Below are 26,513 nucleotides of genomic sequence, written 5' to 3'. Positions count from 1 at the left end.
CAACAACAACGAGTCAGCCACTTTGGTAGCCAACAGCCGAAACATTTAGACTGTTTTTGTGCATATTTGCCTTTATGTTTTAAATATACTTCTGACATCTAGTTAATAGACACAATTTCAATGGTATAACGTTAGGTACATTGTTAGTCAACTAGCTGGCTTGATAAGTTAGCCTAGCACTAAACTAGTCGCTCATGCTAACTAGCTAGCTAGCTAACATCCCCAACCATGAGCTTACTGATGTATTCCTCGCCTGCTAAAGAAGAGGAGGTCTGTTGGACGGAGAAAGAAGCTCTGTGGCTGAACATTGTCGTTAAAGAGGAGGAGGAAGAGGAGGATGTTACAGTAAAACAAGAAGTAGAGGGTGAGGCTGTTATAGTGAAAGAAGAAGAGAAAGACGTTTCAGTGAAAGAAGAGGAAGATGCGTTCAGAGTGAAAGAGGAGGAGGATGTTACAGTAAAAGAAGAGGAGGATGAGAAAGAGGATGATGCAGTTTTTGCATTTAGTCCTGAATGCTGATTGGCTGACAGCCGTGGTATATCAGGCCGTATACCATGGGTATGACATGTATTTCTACTGTTCTGATTACGTTGGTAACCAATTTATAATGGCAATAAGACAGCTCGGGGGTTTGTGATAGATGGCCAATATACCACGGCTAAGGGCTGTATCCAGGCACTCTGTGTTGTGCATAAGGACAGTCTTTAACCTTGCTATATTGGCCATATACCACACTTCCTCGGGTCTTATTGCTTAACTGTAACATGTGTATACCATCAGAGTCCCACCCACCACCACAAAATCACAACTTAATTGTCTCACAGAATGGCAAACAAGTTATATATTAAACTTTTGACGTGTGTATATTGTAGGCCTTGCGTAGAGTGTGTATACCAGCAAAACGCAGATTTCTAAATAATGTTGGAGAAATACATAAAATAAGAAGCATTATTGACATGAAAAGGACAGTGGTTTTGGGGAGACTGAACATATTAGCAAACATCTGTTAGTCAACAAAAAACATGGGCAAAATAGCCATTTCAAGGAAAGGCTGAACTAAAGAATTATCATTTAGAAAAGATAGTAATTATTACTTTAGAGATGAAGTGGGCCACCAACAAAACGTTATTAACATTGGATCAAATGCAGCCTATAACATTGACTGAAATAGTAATATATATTATTATAGACCTCTGATCAGCCTATAAACATGACATTATCTATTATTATAGAGCTCTGCTCAACCTATTAACATGACATTATCTATTATTATAGAGCTCTGCTCAGCCTGACACATGACATTATCTATTATTATAGAGCTCTGCTCAACCTATTAACATGACATTATCTATTATTATAGAGCTCTGCTCAGCCTGACACATGACATTCCCTGAGAAATTAGATTTGGAGCTCTACATCATTTGTTTTTAAATCTCACCGTCACCAAGTTTATTTTGGATCTAGTCTAGATTAAACCTCATAGGAAAACAATTGTATTTAATGCAGGTTTCATTCAGGTGTCTCTGTTTAACTAAACAATCTGTTTGTCTTTGGCAGGAGAGAGACCAGACTCTGACAGCAGGAAGAGTTCCTCAGAGGAAACAGACCCGGAGACGCCTAACCAACACCACTGCTCCCACTGTGGAAAGAGTTTTAGGTGTTTAGGGAGCCTGAAAATGCATGAGAGAATACTTACAGGAGAAAAGCCCTACCATTGTTCCCACTGTGGAAAGAATTTTACTCAGTTAGGGGCCCTGGTTGGGCATGAGAGAACACACATGGGAGAGAAGCCTTATCACTGTTCCCACTGTGGAAAGAGTTTTAGGTGGTTATGGGTCCTTAAAAAGCATGAGAGAATACACACTGGAGTGAAGCCTTATCACTGTTCTCACAGTGGAAACAGTTTTAGGTGGTTAGTGAGCCTGAAAACACATGAGAGAATACACACAGGAGAAAAGCCTTTCCAATGTTCCCAGTGTGAAAAGAGTTTTAGGTGGTCAGGGAGTCTGAAAAAGCATGCGAGAAAACGCACAGGAGAAAAGCCTTTCCAACATACCCGAGGAGAAGACATACCACTGTTCTCATTGTGAAAATACATTTTCCCAGTCAGAGGACCTGAAATCACACGACAGAATAGAGAGGCTGTGTTCTGACTTATGTTTTTGACTGAGAATTTTCCACGGACAGGATTCATAGGGCCAGGGTGTCCGCTATGGACACCTGGAAAAAAAATCAGCAGTGGACATTTCTGAACGTTTATCCAACAGACCTGTACATCCATGAATGGATCTCTATAATGTAACTATTTCTGATGTATGTATTGTTTAATATATGTACTATGTTAGGTATATTTATCTGGGGTTTTATTTCAACAGATTTTACTGATGTTATTAGATTGCTGGGTTTGGGGGATAGGAGTTTTATATATACAGTGCCTTCAGAAAGTATTCACACCCTGTCACGGGTGTCGTAGGGATTGGACCAAAACGCAGCGGGTACGTGAATACTCATCTTCTTTAATGAAGGAAAACCTAAACACTTAACAAAACTCGACGAGAAACAGTCCTGTCAGGTGCAACAAACACTAAACAGGAAACAACTACCCACAAATCCCATAGAAAAACACCCCTCTTAAATAGGACCTTCAATTAGAAGCAACGAGGAGCAGCTGCTTCCAATTGAAGGTCAACCCAATAAACACCACATAGAAATAGACATACTAGAACTAACATAGAAATAGACTAACAAGAACATAGCCCAACAAACCCCGAAACACTCTAAACAAACACCCCCTGCCACGCCCTGACCAAACTACAATAACAAACAACCTCTTTTACTGGTCAGGGGCCTGTTGCACAAAAGTAGAATTAAGACATCCGGGATAAATGACTCAGCTGAGCTCAATGAAGCCAAAACATGTGCGTCCAGGCTTAATTGGTTGCACAAAGACCAAGCCAGGATGAGCAGACACGGATTCATTAAACCAGGTGAAACCAATCCTGGATAGGTGCGCGCTCACGGCTCACTCAAATAGACCCCGCCACAGATCACAGATTAACTGATTTACCATGGCAACTAGAGCCGCGTACTTTTCCCCGTCGGAAGCACAAATCCTCATGGAGGCATACGAGGAGGTAAAATATATAATTAAGAAGAAAGGCAACACCGCCACAGTGATAAAGCAAAGAGAAAAAGCGTGGCAAAGTATTGCAGACCGCCTGAATGCGTAAGTAGTGCACAATTACACAGTCACCGCTCCGCTGAAACATCACAATTACAATTCAAATATTTAATTCACATCTCCAAAAATGCAGTTGTACTGTAATTATGAAACGGTTACATTTTTTATTGAAATGCACTGCAGATATGAGTGAAATTGTGTAAAGTAACTCCATCACACTGTATAAAGCTATGATAGATTTTTTGATATTTTTACTGAAAACAAGACAAAAATACCAAGTAATTTTTTGCAGTGTGACTCCATTAAATGTGTGTGTGTGTGTGTGTGTGTGTGTAGATTAAACATGAACGGGCCAAAACGGACATGGCAGCAGGTCAAAATCAAATACAAGAACATTCTGCAGAATGGTATGGTCCCTGACTAATATTTAACAAAGCACAAGCATATATTGTACCCAGAAGGTGCCTGCTCACACATTGTCTGTACTGTTTTAGCAGTGAAAAAGAATACCCACAGACAAGGCACGGGTGGTGGGTCACCAAAGGCTGACCTTACCCCAGCAGAGGACATGGCCTTGGAGCTAAATAAAGGCAGGCCCGTCTTAGAGGGGATCCCTGGGGGGAAAGAGACGAGCATAGGTTCCTCCCAAGATGCCACCCGCTTCATTCAAGGTATGTCCTTCCATCTCTACATGGGATACAACCACATTCATATTGAATCAATTTGGACTGTCTGACTTTGGTTTACCTATTGCCTTGCAGTGTCTGGCAGCACTGTGTTCCTGTTAGAGCCACCAGCACAAGCACCAGACGATGCTGATCCAGTGAGTACTCCATCAAAGGCATACTGTAGGCCTGGCATGTCTTGTCTACTAGCTTCAATATGAATCCGATTAAATGTGATAGGGTGAAGGCCCCAGTGCAGCAGCAACAGCACATGATGGAGACGATGATGAGGAGGAGACCATCTCTCTGGATTCCAGAAGGCATGAGGTATCATGTTAAGACTGTGAAAGTACTATTTACTCTACAATGGTGAGGAGTCCTCATCAAAATCAAAAAATCGAATTTCTTTTACAGGACCCAGATGCTATACAGTGGGAAAACCAGCCTGGCAACATAGTGCGTATTAATAAAAGGACACCACATCCTGCCAAATTCCAGCTGCGCTAATTGTATTGTGTTCACAGAGCTCACAAGCTATCAGAAAGTTGTATGGCAACCACCTCCGGCGCCAAATAGAACTGGCAGACATAGACATTCAGTACAAGAAGAAAAAGATGGAAAATCTTGCACTGGAGTCTGAAATAAAAAAGAGGACAATTAGGAAACTGGACCTTGAAATAAAAAAACTTGAGAGGGAGGTGAGATATGCCTTCAATGTACACTGTATGCTAACTGTAACACAAATGTATTAATCATTATTTTTCTTTCCTCCCCCAGCTCCAAGAAGATGACACAGCTCAAAATAAAAATTAGGTATATTCTCGTAAAGTCAAGTGAGCCATGACATATGAGCTCTTATTGTGAGCACACAGGACGGTGGCATCTTTCTAAGGTTTTTTTTATTTTCCCAGCAATCAGTACAACCAAGTCATCGTTATAAGGCATCGCCCTCTTTTGCCCACCCCCCCAGCACCAGGTGTGGCCACTAGCCTATATGAAGGCCCAAAATTGTGTGTTCCTTTCTGCTCTGACAATGGCATGCCCATTCGTGCGAGATGTGGTGGATGAAGAAGCACTTGTGCTGAGGAGAGCCTTCAGGCGAGAAAGGGTCTTCAGGGACCGGTTGGACCCACTGGCCTTCCCTGATGACCATCTATATGAAAGATACAGGTTTTCTGCAGATGGCATCAGGTATCTATGCACACTACTGGGTCCCAGGATTAAGCACCGCACTGCACGGAGCCATGCACTGAGTGTGGAGCAAATGGTTTGTGTGGCCTTGCGCTTTTTTTCTAGTGGAGCCTTCCTGTACTCAGTGGGGGATGCAGAACAGCTGAACAAGGCCACAATTTGCCGCACAATAAGGAGTGTGTGTCTGGCTATCAAAGCATTAGCAGATGTCTTCATCTCCTTCCCTGGCCACAGAAGACTCTGTGACATCAAAGAGGAGTTCTATAGGATTGCAGGTAAGAGGATCTACAAATTACAGGACAACTGTTAACACATAGTAGGATACTCATTATTTTGTGTGACAGGTTTCCCCAATGTCATTGGTGCAGTGGACTGCACACACATAAGGATAAAAGCCCCCTCAGGTGCCCATGAGGCCGATTTTTGTGAATAGGAAATCCTTTCACAGCATTAATGTTCAGGTGAACATAACTTTTTGATATTGTCCATTGACGAACACTCTGCATTGCCAGTGATGTGCATTGATTGGTGTAATATTCCTCATCTTATGATTTCAGATGGTCTGCAATGCTGACTGTGTGATCAGCAATGTTGTGGCAAAATGGCCTGGCTCAGTCCATGACTCCAGAATCTTTCGGGCCTCTGAAATCTATCAGTGCCTATCACAAGGTAAGCCACACAACCCCTATTTATAACCATCATGGCTGTGTCAAGAATATCACTGTGTTTATGAGGTAGTAATGATGAGATTTTGTGTTGACAGGTGAATTCTCTGGTGTGTTGCTGGGAGACAGGGGGTATGGCTGCCAGCCTTTTCTCATGACACCTTTCACAGACCCCCAGGAAGCACAGCAGGCCTACAACCATGCCCATGCCAGGACCAGGGCCAGAGTTGAAATGACCTTTGGCCTCCTGAAGGCACGCTTTCACTGCCTTCACAAATTAAGGGTCAGCCCTGTTAGGGCATGTGATATTACTGTGGCTTGTGCTGTCCTCCACAATGTGGCCTGCCTGAGGAAGGAGAGGGCCCCCAGAGTGCCACCAGCCATGGACTGGGACAATCCGGCAATCTTCCCTGATGACGACAGTGGTCGGTTGCTGAGGGACCAATATGTGTTGAATTATTTTAGTTAGTATGTGTGCTTTCAATTTTGGTTAAATATGTCCTGCGGTGGCAGAGGAATTGGGTTTTTTTTGGGTTCGTTTTTTTACGAATTTGGCCTCTTATGATGTTTGTGCGGTATACTGTGTGTAATACCAGGCTGCAGGGAGGCTACTGCATCCATTCATTTGTCTGTTCAGTTGATGTGTATGGATTTGTCCTGCATTTATTTTAGTGTGCAGACATGCAGGGTGTGTTATATACAGACCTTTCAATGTGTATGTATCATTTTGTATAATATGCTTGGATTCTGTGCTTTCCATCTTGTAGTCACTGTGACTTCAGTTTCGAAAGGAGCTGATGGTTTACCTGCTTTGTTTTGTCCTTATTCAATAAAGGAACATAATGTTACACATTGTGTTTTTATATTCATATGGAATGTGTATTTGTTTATATGACAGAGTACTAGGGCCACACTGAAGAAAAAGGATAAAGTCATAAATTTATGAGGCTGGTTCTTTCTGCAGAAAAGCTACATATTGTTTTTACAGTTTTGATACTTATGACAATGTGATACTTAATATTCTGGCACATCAGCATGTCTTTGTTTATGAAACCATACTGAAGTACAATTTCACGAAATGCCCCACATCTGTCATTTTAACAACTGTCCTCCTTTAAAACAACCGGTTACAATATTATTACTTGTGTTTTTTTCCCCTCTGTGGCCCTAATATTCTATCATTTTATATATAGCCTTATAGTCTATGGGAAACTGTAAATTATCTAATGATAGCAACATAACCTAAAAATTATTTTTTATCCAAAATCATTGAAATTAATGATCACAAACGTTTAAATAATGACAGTGGGTCTAGTTATATGTGATAACAATGTATAGTGAGCAGTGAAATAACTATTGGTTTCCATTTGTGGTGACTGCTGACTGACATTAGGGATGAGATTAAATAGATCCTGGAATTTAGCCTGGTCTGGAGCAGGCTAGCTCCACAGAATAAATCTCCATGGTAATTTATACCATAACATATCCTCCTGCCCCCTATCCATCTTTAGTGCAACCGGATTACGGATCAATTGAGCCAGGATCACCAAGATATCCTGGCTTAATCCCTTATCCTAGTTTTGTGCAACAGGCCCCAGGACGTGACACACCCCTTGACTTGTCCCAAGTTTTGTTGTTACGGTTTGGGAAATGTTTACAAATGTAATTAAAAGCCTAAACAAGTTCAGGAGTAAAGATTTTGCTTAACAAGTCACATAATAAGTTGCATGGACTCACTCTGTGTGCAATAATAGTGTTTAACATGATATTTGAATGAATACCTCATCTCAGTTGAGCAGTGAATTTCAAACACAGATTCAACCACAAAGACCAGGTAGGTTGTCCAATGCCTCGCTAAGAAAGGCACCTATTGATGAATATCCCTCTGAGCATGGTGAAGTTATTAATGACACTTTAGATGGTGTATCAATACACCCAGTCACTACAAAGATACAGGCGTCCTTCCTAACTCAGTTGCTGGAGAGAAAGGAAACCGCTCAGGGATTTCACCATGAGGCCAATGGTGACTTTAAAATAGTTACAGTGTTTAATGGTTGTGATATGAGAGAACTGAGGATGGATCGACAACATTGCAGTTACTCCACAATACTAACCTAAATGACAGAGTGAAGCCTGTACAGAATAAAAATATTCCAAAACATGCATCCTGTTTGCAATCAGGCACTAAAGTAATACTGCAAAAAAATGCGGCAAAGAAATTACCTTTAAATCCTGAATACAAAGTGTTATGTTTGGGGCAAATCCAACACATCACTGACTACCACTCTTCATATTTTCAAGCATGGTGGTGGCTGCATCATGTTATGGGTATGCTTGTCATTGGCGTCACTACAGTCCCTGGTTCTAATCCAGGCTGTATCACAATCGGCTGTGATCGGGAGTCTCATAGGGCGGCACCCAATTGGCCCACCATTGTCCAGGCTAGGGGAGGGTTTGGCCGGCCGGGACGTCCTTGTCCCATCGCGCTCTAGCAACTCCTTGTGGCGGCCAGGCGCATGCACGCTGACTTCCGTCGCCAGCTGGACGGTGTTTCCTCCGACACGCTTCCAGGTTAAGCGAGCAGTGTGTCAAGAAGTGCAGTGCGGCTTGGCAGGGTCGTGTTTCGGAGGATGCATGGCTCTCGACCTTCGCCCCTCCCCCGAGTCCGTAGGGGAGTTGCAATTGGATATCACGAAAAAGGGGTAAAAGTACAAAAAATAATAATAATACGCTGGTACTGACATTAGATTTTCGTTTTTCCACAACAATAAGTCCATAATAAATCCCAGGAAGAGTAGCTGCTGCCTTGGCAGGAACTAATGGGGATCCATAATAAATCCCAGGAAGAGTAGCTGCTGCCTTGGCAGGAACTAATGGGGATCCATAATAAACCCCAGGAAGAGTAGCTGCTGCCTTGACAGGAACTAATGGGGATCCATAATAAACCCCAGGAAGAGTAGCTGCTGCCTTGGCAGGAACTAATGGGGATCCATAATAAACCCCAGGAAGAGTAGCTGCTGCCTTGACAGGAACTAATGGGGATATATAGACAGGTGTGTGCCTTCCAAATCATGTCCAATCAATAGAATTTACCACAGTTGGACTCCAATCAAGTTGTAGAAACATCTCAAGGATGATCAATGGAATCCGGATGCATCTGAGCTCAATTTTGAGTCTCATAGTAAAGGGTATGAATACTTAAGTAAATAAATGTGCAAAAATGTCTAAAAACCTGTTTTTGGTTTGTCATTATGGGGTATTGTGATGTCATTATGGGGTATTGTGATGTCATTATGGGGTATTGTGTGTAGATTGATGAGGGAAAAAATCTTCCATTTTAGAATAAGGCTGTAATGTAACAAAATGTGGAAAAAGTGACGGGATCTGAATACATTACGAATGCGCTGTATACCCCTGGTAGACTTTTCTACCGCTGGCAGAGTGTTGGCAGAGTTTTCTACCGCTGGCAGAGTTTTCTACTGCTGGCAGAGTGTTGGCAGAGTTTTCTACACCTGGCAGAGTGTTGGCAGAGTTTTTTACCGCTGGCAGAGTGTTGGCAGAGTTTTCTACCTCTGACAGAGTTTTCTACCGTTGGCAGTTTTGTACACAGTCATGTGATACGTGGCAAAGAAAAATCCAATCTTGGGAGAGTACATGGGAGGCACTATATCTGCAGGTGTCTATCTGGTCAAAACCACTGATACAGGTGCCCCTCCACCCTCTGGTGGGATGGATCATGTCTACAGAAAAACCTAGATTCAAATACTTAGATTTGTGTGTATATGTTGTGAAATTTACATTTTAGTCATTAAGTAGACACTCTTATCCAGAGCAACTTACAGTAGTGAATGCATACATTTCATAGCTTTTTTTCCCGTACTGGTCCCCCATGGGAATTGAACCCACAACCCTGGCATTGAAAACACCATGCTCTACCAACTGAGCCACATGGGACCATTGTTAGATATTACTTGTTAGATATTGCTGCACTGTTGGAGCTAGAAACACAAGCATTTCATTACACCCACAATAATATCTGCTAAACATGTGTATGTGACCAATAAAATGTGATTCGATTTTTATTTGAAATAAACGTCCTATTTATCAAAGGTGCTGTTGGCTGGGGTCAAAATGACTCCAAAGGATTTTAATTTGTTAAAAATCCATATTGATACAGAAACACTAAACCATGATTTTGATTTATTAAGGACAAGTTGATTGACAAAGTCATAAAAAATAGGAAGAATTGAATAAAACACATTTTGGCTATGATAAAAGATATGTCTCTGGGGTCAAAATGATCCATGTCAGAAGTATGGTTCAATGCAAATCTGTAGTGGGTGTAAAGTTTGTTTTAAAATCTCACTCATTAAACACGAATCAATTAACATATGCTTCTCTATGAACGACTTAATATAATATTAAACTTTTATGAAATAAATGAAAAATAAACGTTTGGTTCCTCAACTACGTTGCCCTCCAGTCAGCAGATGGCGATGTGCGTCTTTTAGGTTCAGGCGATGCTGCCAGTGTGACGTATAATCTAGTGGACGGGACGCTCCTTCAACAACAACAGCTAGTCAGACACCTCGGTCGCTTTCTAGCAAACATAGCTACAACATTCACGCTCTTTACACTGGTTTGGTGTATATTAGTCGCTGTATATTAAACACACTTCTGTTGTAAGTTCTTGTTGGCCCATTTAATTATATATTTACGTTGTTTGTCAGCTAGCTGGTTTGCTAAATTAGCTTAGAACTAGGCTAGTCGCTAATGCTAGGTAGCTAGCTAACATCCCCGACCATGAGCTCACTAAGCTACTCTCCTCCTGTTAAAGAAGAGGAAGTCTGCTGGACGGAGAAAGAAGCTCTAGTGAAAGAGGAGGAGGAAGAGAAAGATGTTACAATACAACAACAAGTAGAGGGTGAAGCTGTTACAGTGAAAGAAGAAGAGAAAGACGTTACAGTGAAAGAAGAGGAAGACGCGTTCAGAGAGAAAGAGGAGGAGGATGTTACTGTAAAAGAAGAGGCGGCAGAGAAAGAGGAGGATGCAGTTTTTGGAGTGAAAGAGGAGGAGGGGGAGATGACTGTCACATTGGAGGAAGAAGAGGAGGTTGGAGATCTGTTTAACACCAGTAAGTACCGTCTCTGCAGTCGTTGAACCAATATGCAGTAAAGGGGTTCTACACTTTAATGTTGTTCTGTAGGAATGGCTGAAGCTGCACTGTAAGGTGTAGAACATCAAGAGTGGACCATCAACAAAACGTTAACAATTGATCAAATGCATCCAATGACAATGCCTGAAATACTGTAGTCCTCAATATCTCCTATTAGATTAGCCCAATATGTTCTCTTAAAGGGGCAATCAGTAGTTGTTACATCCATTTTGGGACTTATACATTAATGATATCTACCCATCTGTTTCTTGAATAAATCACTTAGAAATGCCTCATGAGCTTAGTTCAACTGTCGTACCACATCAGAACCCAAAATATAAGCTTTTTTTTTTACTCCAATGTTTGTCAGTAAATATAAACAAACACCGTATATCCTCAAAACGTGGTTAAAACTAGAATGTTGATTTCATGGATGGTTACATTTCTCCAGCCCCATCCCTCAGCTTTTTACCGAAACGGGCAGGGAGTACGCTTTGTTATTGTTTCTACTGCTGATTGCTGCCCCCGTTAATCCTCAAGGTCCAAGGACTGTGTTTTATTTTCAGAGGTAGAAACGGGCAGGGAGTACGCTTTGTTATTGTTTCTACTGCTGATTGCTGCCCCCGTTAATCCTCAAGGTCCAAGGACTGTGTTTTATTTTCAGAGGTAGACTGGCTCTGGCAGTTAAAATAGTCAACTATTCCATCTAAATGTGAATCGATTCTCAATTGCAATATGTTTCTAGAAACATAAATTGCTTTACTTTCATATCAATTCAGAATAATTTCACACAATATTTAAATATCACATAAAAATAATTTCACATGATTCTCTCCGGACTAGTCTCCCAGTCCCTGCTGCTCAAAAACATCCCCACAGCATGATGCTGCCACCACCATGCTTCACCGTAGGGATGGTGCCAGGTTTCCTCCAGACGTGACTCTTGGCAGTCAGGCCAATGAGTTCAATCTTGGTTTCATCAAGCCACAGAATCTTGTTTATCATGGTCTTAGAGTATTAAGGTGCCTTTTGTCAAACTCCAAGCAGGCTGTCATATGCTTTATACTGAGGAGTGGCTTCTGTATGGGCACTCTACCATAAAGGTCTGATTGGTGGAGTGCTGCAGAGATGGTTGTCCTTCTGGAAGGTTCTCCCATCTCCACAGAGGGACTCTGGAGCTATGTCAGAGTGACCATCAGGTTTTTGGTCACCTCCCTGGCCCTTCTCCCCCAATCGCTCAGTTTGGCCGGGTGACCAGCTCTAGGAAGAGTATTCCATTTATGAATGATGGAGGCGACTGTGTTCTTGGGGACCTTCAATGCTGCAGAATTATTTTTGGTACCCATCCCCAGATCTGTGCCTCGACACAATCCTGTCTCGGAGCTCTACGGACAATTCCTTCGACCTCATTGCTTGGTTTTTGCTCTGACATGCACTGTCAACTCCGGGACCTTATATAGACAGGTGTGTGCCTTCCAAATCATATCCAATCAATTGAATTTACCACAGGTGGACTCCGAACAAGTTGTAGATACAGTGGTGGAAAAAAGTATTTGATCCCCTGCTGATTTTGTACGTTTGCCCACTTACAAAGAAATGATCAGTCTATAATGTTAATGGTAGGTTTATTTGAACAGTGAGAGACAGAATAACAACAAAAAAATCCAGAAAAACGCATGTCAAAAATTGTATTAAATGATTTGCATTTTAATGAGGGAAACAAGTATTTGACCCCTCTGCAAAACATGACTTAGGACTTGGTGGCAAAACCCTTGTTGGCAATCACAGAAGTCAGACATTTCTTGTAGTTGGCCACCAGGTTTGCACACATCTCAGGAGGGATTTTGTCCCACTCCTCTTTGCAGATCTTCTCCAAGTCATTAAGGTTTCGAAGCTGACGTTTGGCAACTTGAACCTTCAGTTCCCTCCACAGATTTTCTATGGGATTAAGGTCTGGAGACTGGCTAGGCCACTCCAGGACCTTAATGTGCTTCTTCTTGAGCCACTCCTTTGTTGCCTTGGCCGTGTGTTTTGGGTCATTGTCATGCTGGAATACACATCCACGACCCATTTTCAATGCCCTGGCTGAGGGAAGGAGGTTCTCACCCAAGATTTGACAGTACATGGCCCGTCAAATGATGCGGTGAAGTTGTCCTGTCCCCTTAGCAGAAAAACACCCCCAAAGCATAATGTTTCCACCTCCATATTTGACGGTGGAGATGGTGTTCTTGGGGTCATAGGCAGCATTTCTCCTCCTCCAAACACGGCGAGTTGAGTTGATGCCAAAGAGCTCCATTTTGGTCTCATCTGACCACTACACTTTCACCAGTTGTCCTCTGAATCATTCAGATGTTCATTGGCAAACTTTAGAAGGGCATGTATATGTATTCTTGAGCAGTGGGACCTTGCGGGCACTGCAGGATTTCAGTCCTTCACAGCGTAGTGTGTTACCAATTGTGTTCTTGGTGACTGGTCCCAGCTGCCTTGAGATCATTGACAAGATCCTCCTGTGTAGTTCTGGGCTGATTCCTCACCGTTCTCATGATCATTGCAACTCCACGAGATGAGATCTTGCATGGTGCCCCAGGCCGAGGGATATTGACAGTTCTTTTGTGTTTCTTCCATTTGTGAATAATCGCACCAAATGTTGTCACCTTCTCACCAAGCTGCTTGGCGATGGTCTTGTTGCCCATTCCAGCCTTGTGTAGGTCTACAATCTTGTCCCTGACATCCTTGGAGAGCTCTTTGGTCTTGGCCATGGTGGAGAGTTTGGAATCTGATTGATTGATTGCTTCTGTGGACAGGTGTCTTTTTTACAGGTAACAAGCTGCGTTTAGGAGCATTCCCTTTAAGAGTGTGCTCCTAATCTCAGCTTGTTACCTGTATAAAAGACACCTGTGAGCCAGAAATCTTTCTATTTGAGAGGGGGTCAAATACTTATTTCCCTCATTAAAATGCAAATCATTTTATAACATTTTTGACATGCGTTTTTCTGGATTTTTTGTTGTTGTTATTCTGTCTCTCACTGTTCAAATAAACCTACCATTAAAATTATAGACTGATCATTTCTTTGTCCGTGGGCAAACGTACAAAATCAGCAGGGGATCAAATACTTTTTTCCCCCACTGTACATCTCAAGGATTATTAATGGAATCAAGATGCACCTGAAAGCAATTTTGAGTCTCATAGCAAAGGGTCTGAATAGTTTAAGTAAATAAGGTATTTCTGTTATTTACCTGTTTTCACTTTGTCATTATGGGCTATTGATGACACCCCTCTGAAACAAGATAGCCTAAACATCAGAAAAAACCTCTTCCTTAGCCTTCTCCTCCCGCTGCTGCTTGCCTTTGTAAATTCTGTTTTTTTTTAAACATTTTTAGTCATTTAGCAGACACTCTTATCCAGAGCGACTTACAGTAGTGAATGCATACATTTCATATCATACTTTTTTTTTCTCGCTCCGTACTGGCCCCCCGTGGGTATCGAACCCACAACCCTGGCGTTGCAAACACCATGCTTTACCAACTGAGCCACAGGGAAGCCTGATGTTATGCTCCTAAAGTTTCTGGTAATTTCTGACCATTTCTACTGATCTGGTGCCAGTTATGATTTTCATATTCACAGTTTACTGGAACAGTTTCATTTAATTTATAATAGTAATAATAATCATAATTATAATAGTCTTTGTATCTCAACATCATTCTCTGTGGTTAATCTACATTCTATTTAAATGAAAATGATTTTAAAAAAGTTATTTTTTTTTAGCAATGGTAGAAAGTATCCTGATAAAAATAAATATAATCTAAATCACATTGGCTGCACATGGCCTGTCTGCAACGAACTTGAAACATTGTATCAACTGGGTCGGCCCAAAACTCGAGATAACAAGCTTGCAACATTGTATAAAATATTATGGGCCCTCAGTTTCCTGCTCCAGTGAGTTCTGGACAGACACAGCTGTAGGCTATTTGTACAAAGAATAAGAAGTAATCAGGTATTTTCTGACATTTCCACTGGATCTGCGCATTACGTTTTTCCCTTTTATGCCGAGTGGTTATCAAAACGGTGAGAGCTGGAAATATTTTACAAATACTTTGAGGAACTTTTCTCATTTGCAATTGATTTTGATTAGACTTTGTTGACTTGTTGTTTGAGGTGAAGAAAAAATTACTTTGAGAAGCTCCACAACTCATTAGTGGTGGTGCGTTAAGACAGTCAGACATCCCCAAATTGGCACATTTATAGGCCTACATTTGCGCTCAGGCCAGGTAGACTAGTCCTACTTCTATATGCGATGTCATTTACAAAATAGCCTCCAACACTCTACTCAGCAAACTGGATGCAGTCTATCACAGTATCCGTTTTGTCACCAATGCCCCATATACCACCCACCACTGGGACCTGTATGCTCTCGTCGGCTGGCCCTCGCTACATATTCGTTGCCAATCCCACTGGCTCCAGGTCATCTATAAGTCTTTGCTAGGTAAAGCTCCGCCTTAACTCAGCTCACTGGTCACCATAGCAACACCCACTCATAGCACGCGCTCCAGCAGGTATATCTCACTGGTCATCCCCAAAGCCAACACCTACTTTGGCCGCATTTCCTTCCAGTTCTCTGCTGCCAGTGACTGGAACGAATTGCAAAAATCGCTGAAATTGGAGACATACATCTCCCTCACTAACTTTAAACATCAGCTATCTGAGCAGCTTACCGATCGCTGCAGCTGTACACAGCCCATCTGTAAATAGCCCATCCAACTGCCTACCTCATCCCCATGTTTTTATTTACTTTTTCTGCTCTTTTGCACACCAGTATTTCTACTTGCACATCATCATCTGCACATCTATCACTCCAGTGTTAATTTGCTAAATTGTAATTACTTCACTACTGTATGTAACTACTATGTAACTACTATGGCCTATTTATTGCCTTACCTCCGTACTCCATTTGCACATTCTGTATATAGATTTTCTATTGTGTTATTGACTACGTTTGTTTATCCCACGTGTAACTCTGTTGTTTTTTTGTCGCACTGCTTTGCTTTATCTTGACCAGGTCGCAGTTGTAAATGAGAACTTGTTCTCAACTGGCCACCTGGTTAAATAAAATCTTAACTTTATTGATTCCCAAATGGATACTGTCATTAACGCGGTTCTTCAATAATTACACATAATTCTTAATACTGTAGCAAACATTATATTAAGCAGGACATTCAAACGAGCCTTACAATTATAATCCAAAGTAATGTGAAATGCACTCATAAGCAACCTGGAAATGGAGCTTACTACCCTGAGATTCCTCCATTCACATTCAGAATACATTGTGAAAAACTAAAATCTTCGCTCACCATTTTTGCTCCAGGCAGATATACTACATCCATAACTAGTGGTTTCCTCATTAGCAGATATACTACATCCATAACTAGTTGTTTCCTCATTACCAGATATACTACATCCATAACTAGTGGTTTCCTCATTACCAGATATACTACATCCATAACTAGTGGTTTCCTCATTACCAGATATACTACATCCATAACTAGTGGTTTCCTCATTACCAGATATACTACATCCATAACTAGTGGTTTCCTCATTACCAGATATTCTACATCCATAACTAGTGGTTTCCTCATTACCAGGGAGGTGTTTCTGCAATCAAATTGCATGTGCATCGCCCTCGTGCCGAAATTTTATTAAAGACAGAAAGGGGAGACCAAAAGTTGGAGACCAAAAGTCGTCTGGCACACTGCTTAGAGTTTCAACAACATGAATAACTTATTTCTAGCCTACAATCATCGATGTTACTACTAATGTGAAAACAAGACAAAATATGACTATTCTTGCTCATTTTAAGACATTTGTCAAATAATTTTAACATTCATTACAGACGTCAATTGTTGTACAACATCATGGCTACGCTGTTGGCATCACCTTTTACAGTGGATTTCCGCATAACTATCTGTTTCCTTATTAGCAGGGAGGAGTTTCTACAACCAAATTGTGTTTATTAAACGCAGAAAGGGGCCTATATTGGAGACCAAAAGTCATCTGGCACACTGCTTAGGATTTCAACAACTTTAATAACTTATTTCTAGTTACAACTAATGTGAAAACGACAAAATGTGACTTTTGCTGCTAACTTGACTGTCTTAATGATCAAATAATTTAACAGATGTCAATTGTTGTACAACTTCATGGGTATGATCTGGGCATCACCTTTTACCTCAATAAACAGTGGATTTCTGCTGTTGTGGGCCTTTAACAATCTGTCTGACTTTGTTGTTCACACAGGAGAGAGACGGGATAGTCGTGGATCCTCTGGGGAGCCTCAACAACATCATGATGCTGGTGAGGCAGAGAGTCTCTCCAGATCAGAACTCCTCAAGAAACACCAGCAGAGACCCACTAAGATATCGAACTGCTGCTCTGATTGTGGGTTATATTTCTCAATACCAAATTCACTAAAAGAACACCTGAGAACACACACAGGAGAGAAATCTTATATCTGTGATCAATGTGGGAAGAGTTTTACCTCATCCAGTAATCTGACTCTACACCAGAGAACACACACAGCAGAGAAACCTTATATCTGTGATCAATGTGGGAAGAGTTTTGTTCGATCTGACCAGCTGACATTACACCAGAGAACACACACAGGAGAGAAACCTTATATCTGTGATCAATGTGGGAAGAGTTTTGTTCAATCTGGCCAGCTGACATTACACCAGAGAACACACACAGGAGAGAAACCTTATATCTGTGATCAATGTGGGAAGAGTTTTGTTCAATCTGGCCAGCTGACATTACACCAGAGAACACACACAGGAGAGAAACTTTATAGCTGTGGTCAATGTGGGAAGAGTTTTGCCTCATCGAGCAATCTTACTCTACACCAGAGAACACACACAGGAGAGAAACCTTATAGCTGTGTTCAATGTGGCAAGAGTTTTGGTCAATATAGCTATCTGACAGTGCACCAGAGAATACACACAGGAGAGAATTCTTATATCTGTGTTCAATGTGGGAAGAGTTTTACTACATCGAGCTATCTGACTCTACACCAGAGAACACACACAGGAGAGAAACCTTATACTTGTGATCAATGTGGGAAGAGTTTTTCTACATCTAGCTATCTGACAGTGCACCAGAGAATACACACAGGAGAGAAACCTTATATCTGTGTTCAATGTGGGAAGAGTTTTACTACATCGAGAGATCTGACTCTACACCAGAGAACACACACAGGAGAGAAATCTTACAGCTGTGCTCAATGTGGGAAGAGTTTTGTTCGATCTGGCCAGCTGACAGTACACCAGAGAACACACACAGGAGAGAAACCTTATAGCTGTGGTCAATGTGGGAAGAGTTTTGGTCAATCTGGAGATCTGACAGTGCACCAGAGAACACACACAGGAGAGAAACCTTACAGCTGTGGTCAATGTGGGAAGAGTTTTGTTGGATCTGGCCTGCTGACTATACACCAAAGAACACACACAGGAGAGAAACCCTATTGCTGTAGTCAATGTGTGAAGAGTTTTACTACATCTAGTATTCTGACTGTACACCAGAGAACACACACAGGAGAGAAATCTTATAGCTGTGGTCAATGTGGGAAGAGTTTTGCTGCATCTAGCAATCTGACTGTACACCAGAGAACACACACAGGAGATAAACGTTATAGCTGTGATCAATGTGGGAAGAGTTTTGTTCAGTCTGGCCAGCTGACAAGACACAAGAGAACACACACAGGAGAGAAACCTCATAGCTGTGACCAGAGATAATCTGATAAAAGATCTCTGATCAAATATCAGAAAATACATGAAGGAGTTGATTCATGATATCAACGAATTAATGTCACAATGTAGAATGTTTTAACATTGTAGTGGGAGTATTTTAATGATGTCACAATGTAGAACCCTAAATATTTGCTCCCTGTTCTATTAATTTCAACATGATATGGATATTAGCCTCAGGGGGAAAATCCAGGCTCTGATTTGGAAGAGTTACTAATTATGTGATTTAACAAAAATTGACTAACAAAAAAGAGTTGCGTTACTGTTACCACGTTGGTGACCCACTTGAATCAAAATGCAACACTTCAAAATGTAACTAGCTGTTTTCTACAAGTAGTCCTCTCACCAGTGATGTACACATTATTCCCAGATTCCGTGTGGTTTTTGAGCTGTTAGTTTTAACAGGACGTGCAACCTCCTCTCCCTCCTCTCACGCAAATTATTTTAGCGATGAGTTATGACAAATAAGTGTTGTGTTCCTTTGTTTGTCTGCTAAATGACTTAAATGTAAAAATGTAAATGTTTAGCGACCCCTAAATTTAAATGCATCACTCCAAAATGTAGCTGACAGTATTCTGCAGGTTGTCCTCTAACCAGTGAGGTCAAATATATCTTTTTAGTTTTTTTAGTTGTGTTAGTTTCAACATCACGTACAACCAGATTTCCCCCCTAATTGATATCAGTGATTTATTGCTACTTGTCAAAACAACAGCGTTTTTGGTGCTTGTGCAGTTTATAAGATGCTTGTTTGAAAAATACAAGTAATATGATTATTGTGGCAGATGTTTGTGTATATAGCACATGTTATGTTTAGGTTTTCAATTTATCCCAAACTGTTTGTGCATATTGGTTATTGATTTGGACATGTTAAACCTGTGTTTTGACATTGGGCTACATGCCAACCCAAATGTACTAGAGCATGACATTGGGGACTGGGCCCCGATCCAACAACATGCCTATCCTTGTGAACCCTGAAAAGAGAGAGAAGCTCCGCAGTGAGGTACTTAGATTTGTGTGTATTGGGTATATGTTGTGAAATAGTTAGATATTACTTGTTAGATATTGCTGCACTGTCGGAGCTAGAAACACAAGCATTTCGCTACACCCGCAATAATATATGCTAAACAAGAAGGAAGAGTAGTTGCTGCCTTGGCAGGTACACAGTCATGTGATATGTGGTATAGAAAAGTCCAATCTTTGGAGAGTATATTGGAGGCACTATACTGTGTATCTGCAGATGTCTATCTGGTCAAAATCACTGATACAGGAGCCCCTCCACCCTCTGGTGGGATGGATCATGTCTACAGAGAAACCTAGATTGAAATACTTAGATTTGTGTGTATTGGGAACATGTTGTGAAATTGTTAGATATTACTTGTTAGATATTACTGCACTGTCGGAGCTAGAACCACAAGCATTTCGCTACACCCTCAATAACATCTGCTAAACACGTGTATGTGACCAATAAAATGTGATTCGATTTTTATTTGAAATAAACGTCCTATTTATCAAAGGTGCTGTTGGCTGGGGTCAAAATGACTCCAAAGGATTTTAATTTGTTAAAAATCCATATTGATACAGAAACACTAAACCATGATTTAGATTTATTAAGGACAAGTTGATTGACAAAGTCATAAAAAATAGGAAGAATTGAATAAAACACATTTTGGCTATGATAAAAGATATGTCTCTGGGGTCAAAATGATCCATGTCAGAAGTATGGTTCAATGCAAATATGTAGTGGGTGTAAAGTTTGTTTTAAAATCTCACTCATTAAACACGAATCAATTAACATATGCTTCTCTATGAACGACTTAATATAATATTAAACTTTTATGAAATAAATGAAAAATAAACGTTTGGTTCCTCAACTGCGTTGCCCTCCAGTCAGCAGATGGCGATGTGCGTCTTTTAGGTTCAGGCGATGCTGCCAGTGTGACGTATAATCTAGTGGACGGACGCTCCTTCAACAACAACAGCTAGTCAGACACCTCGGTAGCTTTCTAGCAAACATAGCTACAACATTCACGCTCTTTACACTGGTTTGGTGTATATTAGGCGCTGTGTATTAAACACACTTCTGTTGTAAGTTCTTGTTGGCCCATTTAATTATATATTTACGTTGTTTGTCAGCTAGCTGGTTTGCTAAGTTAGCTTAGAACTAGGGTAGTCGCTAATGCTAGCTAGCTAACATCCCCGATATGAGCTCACTAAGCTACTCTCCTCCTGCTAAAGAAGAGGAGGTCTGCTGGACGGAGAAAGAAACTCTAGTGAAAGAGGAGGAGGAAGAGAAAGATGTTACAATACAAAAACAAGTAGAGGGTGAGGCTGTTACTGTGAAAGAAGAAGAGAAAGACGTTACAGTGAAAGAAGAGGAAGACGCGTTCAGAGTGAAAGAGGAGGAGGATGTTACTGTGAAAGAAGAGGAGGAGAAAGAGGAGGATGGGGAGATGACTGTCACATCGAAAAAGGAAGAAGAGGAAACTGGATATCTGGGCCCGGTTTCCCAAACGCATCTTAAGGCGTCCAATGGTTCTAACGATGAACTTAGCCATAAGATGGTTTTGAGAAACTGTTCCCTGATTAACACTAGTAAGTACTGTCTTAAATACAGAGGCACAAACTCTGCAGTTGTTGAACCGATGTGTGGTGTTAAAGGGGAAATCTGCAATTGCTACATCCATATTTGGACTTTAAATTATTAATTTATAGCCATTGATTCTTGAAGAATATAACACGTGCCTCATGAGCTTAGTTCAACTGTTGTACCCCATCAGAATCCCAAATAAGCTTTTTTTACTCCAATGTTTAGAAACAATGTAAACCAACACTTAAGCCTCAACATGGTTAAAACTATAATGTTGATATCATGGATGGTCAGTCCTTGCATTCGTGGCTTTTTTAAAGGGACAACCTAGTATTTAAACAGAAACAAAATGGCTGTCCAGAGACTTGGTTTGGTAAACATCTGAGGGATGGGGTCTGGAGAAATGTAACCACTCTCAAATTCATAGAGAAAGCTATTGTATCAACCTTAATCCAAAACCTAGCGACCTCGTCAAGAAGTTCAGACATCTTGGCGTAACAGTTATAAGGTGTTGGCTTGACAGTCGCTGGACCCAGGTTTGAGTCCAGCTTAGGGCTACCCCCTGAATTCACTACACTATAAATACAACGACTGGCCACCCATGAGGTCAAAATTATAGTTTTAACCTGATTTCAAGGCTATATAGTATATTCTATAATTGCCAGTTAAGATTTGCTGTCGGGGTCAAATTGTTACAGCTGTTGATACAGTTTAAGAGGGAAGTTTACATACACTTAGGGAGTTTTTCCTAGCCACCGTGCTTCTACACCTGCATTGCTTGCTGTTTGGGGTTTTAGGCTGGGTTTCTGTACAGCACTTTGAGATATCAGCTGATGTTAGAAGGGCTATATAAATAAATTTGATTTGATGTTGGAGTCATTAAAACTCGTTTTTCAACCACTCCACACATTTCTTGTTAACAAACTATAATTTTGGCAAGTCGGTTAGGACATCTACTTTGTGCATGAAACAAGTCATTTTTTCAACAGTTGTTTACAGACAGATTATTTAACTTATAATTCACTGTATCACAATTCCAGTGGGTTTGAAGTTTACATACACTAAGTTGACTGTGCCTTTAAACAGCTTGGAGAATTCCAGAGAATTATGCCATGGCTTTAGAAGCTTCTGATAGGCTAATTGACATCATTTGAGTCAATTGGAGGTGTTCCTGTGGATGGCATAGCTTCAAACTCGGTGACTCTTTGCTTGACATCATTGGAATATCAAAAGAAATCAACCAAGACCTCAGTCTGGTTCATCCTTGGGAGCAATTTCCAAACGCCTGAAGGTACCACGTTCATCTGTACAAATAATAGTACACAAGTATAAACACCATGGGACCATGCAGCCATCATACCGCTCAGGAAGGAGACGCATTCTGTCTCCTAGAGATGAACATACTTTGGTGCGAAAAGAGCAAATCAATCCCAGAACAACAGCAAAGGACCTTGTGAAGATGCTGGAGGAAACAGGTAGAAAAGTATAGGACTTTTACTGTGGATATAGATCCACAGTAAAACTAGTCCTATATCGACATATCTGAAAGGCCGCTCAGCAAGGAAGAAGCCACTGCTCCAAAACTGCCATAAAAAAGGCAGACTACGGTTTGCAACTGCACATGGGGACAAAGATCGTACATTTTGGAAAAATGTCATCTGGTCTGATTAAAAAAAAAAAAAACTGTTTGGCCATAATGACCATCGTTATGTTTGGAGGAAAAAGGGGGAAGCTTGCAAGCCGAAGAACACCATCCCAACCGTGAAGCACGGGGGTGGCAGCATCATGTTGTGGTGGTGCTTTGCTGCATTAGGGACTGGTGCACTTCACAAAATAGATGGCATCAGGAGGAAGGAAACGTATGTCGATATATTGAAGCTACATCTCAAGACATCCGTCAGGAAGTTAAAGCTTGGTTGCAAGTGAGTCTTCCATATGGACAATGACCCCAAGCATACTTCCAAAGTTGTGGCAAAATGGCTTACGGACAACAATGTCAAGGTATTGGAGTGGCCATCACAAAGCCCTGACCTCAATCTTATAGAACCTTTGTGGGCAGATCTGAAAAGTGTGTGCGAGCAAGGAGGCCTACAAACCTGACTCAGTTACATCACCTCTGTCAGGAGGAATGGGCCAACAATCACCCAACTTATTGTGGGATGCTTGTGGGAGGCTACCCATAACGTTTGACCCAAGTTAAACAATTTAAAGGCAATACTACCAAACACTAATTGAGTGTATGTAAACTTCTGACCCACTGGGAATGTGATGAAAGAAATAAAAGTTGAAATAAATAATTCTCTCTACTATTATTCTGACATTTCACATTCTTAAAATAAAGTGGTGATCCTACCTGACCTAAGACAGGGAATTTCTACTCGGATTAAATGTCAGGAATTGTGAATAACTGAGTTTAAATATATTTGGCTAATGTGTATATAAACTTCCCACTTCAACTGTAAGTCATTGTAAAATATTCAGCCATTTATTTTTTCATGCCATTACATTGAAGGTGAAACATACCTAGATACAATAACATTAACCTCTCTAGGGGGAGTGGGACGCTAACGTCCCACCTGGCCAATATCCAGTGAAATTTCAGAGCGCCAAATTCAAAAACAGAAATATTATATAAATAAAAATTAATTCAGAAAAAATACAAGTGTTATACATCGGTTTTAAGATTAACTTCTTGTGAATCCAACCACGGTGTCAGATTTCAAAAAGACTTTACGGCGAAAGCAAATCATGCAATTATCTGAGAACTGCGCCCAGCAGACAAATCATTACAAACAGTAACCAGCCAAGTAGAGGAGTAACAAAACTCAGAAATAGTGATAAAATGTATCACTTACCTTTGATGAGCTTCATATGGTTACACTCCCAAGACTCCATGTTACACAATAAATGTTTGTTTTTTGTTCGATAATGTCCCTCTTTATGTCCAAAAATCTCAGTTTTGTTGGTGCATTTTGTTCAGTAATCCATTGGAACAAAGCGCGGTCACAACAGGCAGACAAAATCAAAAAAGTACCATAAAAGTTCGTAGAAACATGTCAAACGTAAATCCTCAGGTTGTTTTTGTCATAAATAATTGATCATATTTCAACCGGACAATAGCTTCGTCAATAGAAAAAGAAAAACAAGAAAGGCACGCTCCTGGTCATGCGCAGGACTCATGTCTGTAAATTTCCACTGTCCTCTCATTGAAAGTGGTGTTTCTCCCTCATTTTTCAGAGTAAAGGCCTGAAACAATGCCTAAAGACTGGCCACATGTTGTGAAAGCCATAGGGATCGTGAACTGGGTCAAGTCTTTGTATGGTGGATAGGCTCTCAATGGAAAAACAGCCGTTTCAAAATAATAGCACTTCCTGGATGGATTTTCCTCAGGTTTTCACCTGCCATATCAGTTCTGTTATACTCACAGACATTATTTTAACAGTTTTGGAAACTGTAGATTGTTTTCTATCCACATCTACCAATTATATGCATATCCTACTCAGGCTTCTGGGCCTGAGTAGCAGGCAGTTTACTTTGGGCACGCTTTTCATCCAAAATTCCTAATGCTGCCCCCTACCCTAGTGAGGTTAAAGGTGAAACATACCTAGATTCAATTACATTAAGGATGAAGCATACCTAGATTCAATAACATTCATGAATTGGTTTGAAACCTTTGTTTTAGAACCTTCTTAAAGTTGGTGTCTTGATGGTTTCTCACTCATACCCTGACTTTTTAAAAGGGATTTTGGGACAATTAGCTTAGTTTATATCGTGTATTTTAGGAACTGCGTGTCACAGCATGACAATGTGAACGTGATTGGTCGACAGTCTCTTGGATGGGCATTAAACATTTGAATAAGGCTGTAACTTAACAAAATGTGGAAAAAGGGAAGGGGTCTGAACTTTCTGAATGCTCTATGTTTTATTACATTTTTCAAATGTAACCTTTATTTAACTAGGTAAGTCAGTTAAAAACAAATTCTTATTTACAATGATGGCCTACACCGGCCAAAACCGGACGACGCTTGGCCAATTGTGCGCCTCCCTATGGGACTCCCAGTCACGGCCAGTTGGGATACAGTCAGGATTCGAAACAATCGATTGGTTGAACATTTCTAATGTGTATTTTTCCATATATAAACACCACCCACGTGTTTTAATAAAATAAAAATTATTCTCAACCAGGTAGAAATACTTTCAGACATCCCAAATGGGCACATTTATAGACCTACATTTGTGTGCAGGCCAGGTAGACTAGTCCTACTTCTATATGCATAATCAGATGTGCGTCCTTACTCAACATTGACAGGACTGTTTCAAACAAAAGACAATTAATAAATTGACAAACCTGACACATCTTCAAATCAAATCAAATTTATTTATATAGCCCTTCGTACATCAGCTGATATCTCAAAGTGCTGTACAGAAACCCAGCCTAAAACCCCAAACAGCAAGCAATGCATGTGAAAGAAGCACGGTGGCTAGGAAAAACTCCCTAGGAAAAACTCCCTAGAAAGGCCAAAACCTAGGAAGAAACCTAGAGAGGAACCAGGCTATGAGGTGTGGCCAGTCCTCTTCTGGCTGTGCCGGGTGGATATTATAACAGAACATGGTCAAGATGTTAAAATGTTCATAAATGACCAGCATGGTCAAATAATAATAATCATAGTAGTTGTCGAGGGTGCAACAAGCACGTCCGGTGAACAGGTCAGGGTTCCATAGCCGCAGGCAGAACAGTTGAAACTGGAGCAGCAGCACGGCCAGGTGGACTGGGGACAGCAAGGAATCATCATGCCAGGTAGTCCTGAGGCATGGTCCTAGGGCTCAGGTCCTCTGAGAGAAAGAAAGAAAGATCTTGCGGTGTCAGGTCTGGGTGGTCTGCCAGGGGCCATTTCATTTAGTATCCGTGGATTTGGGTCGGCATGGGGAATGATTGTATTTCCCCATAGAATGTTGTACCGAAGTTGACCGACTGAAAGGGAGTGTAACTTTGACTATAACTACTGTTACAAAATTCAAAAGGCACTCGCACATCTGATCAATCTTTTTGCAGGTGCATGGCAACAGTTGAAACAGGATGTAGGAGAAAGGAAACCGCACACTGCTCTCGATAGTATCACTGATATTTAATAAGCTTTACGTATCGGCCTTCGTCAGAGCTTTTGTGAATTTTTTTAAATCAGCACCCCTATGTAGACCTAGCCCCACCCACATCCGTTCCACGCATGGAAAGGGGTTGGAGGCAAAGGAAAAATAAATAAGTGCTACCAAACATA

The 26,513-nt window shown here is 41.0% G+C and overlaps 1 protein-coding gene across 1 annotated transcript; it reads left to right on the top strand.

The window, feature by feature from the left end:
* Positions 1-401: 401 nt before the first annotated feature.
* On the top strand, positions 402-18,614 carry LOC115178450 (zinc finger protein 2 homolog; the record flags this gene model as incomplete). The annotated part of the gene is made up of 3 exons (XM_029739634.1): positions 402-558; positions 1,558-2,019; positions 17,338-18,614. Coding segments are annotated over exons 1-3 (1,743 nt in total), but the record flags the coding sequence as incomplete, so codon positions are not given.
* Between the last annotated feature and the right edge of the window lie 7,899 nt (positions 18,615-26,513).

Source organism: Salmo trutta, chromosome 38 (genome assembly GCF_901001165.1).
Source record: "Salmo trutta chromosome 38, fSalTru1.1, whole genome shotgun sequence".
Classification (NCBI taxonomy): Eukaryota; Metazoa; Chordata; class Actinopteri; order Salmoniformes; family Salmonidae; genus Salmo; species Salmo trutta.
Note: the sequence above shows the minus strand (reverse complement) of the source record. Positions and strands in the feature narration are given on the sequence as shown.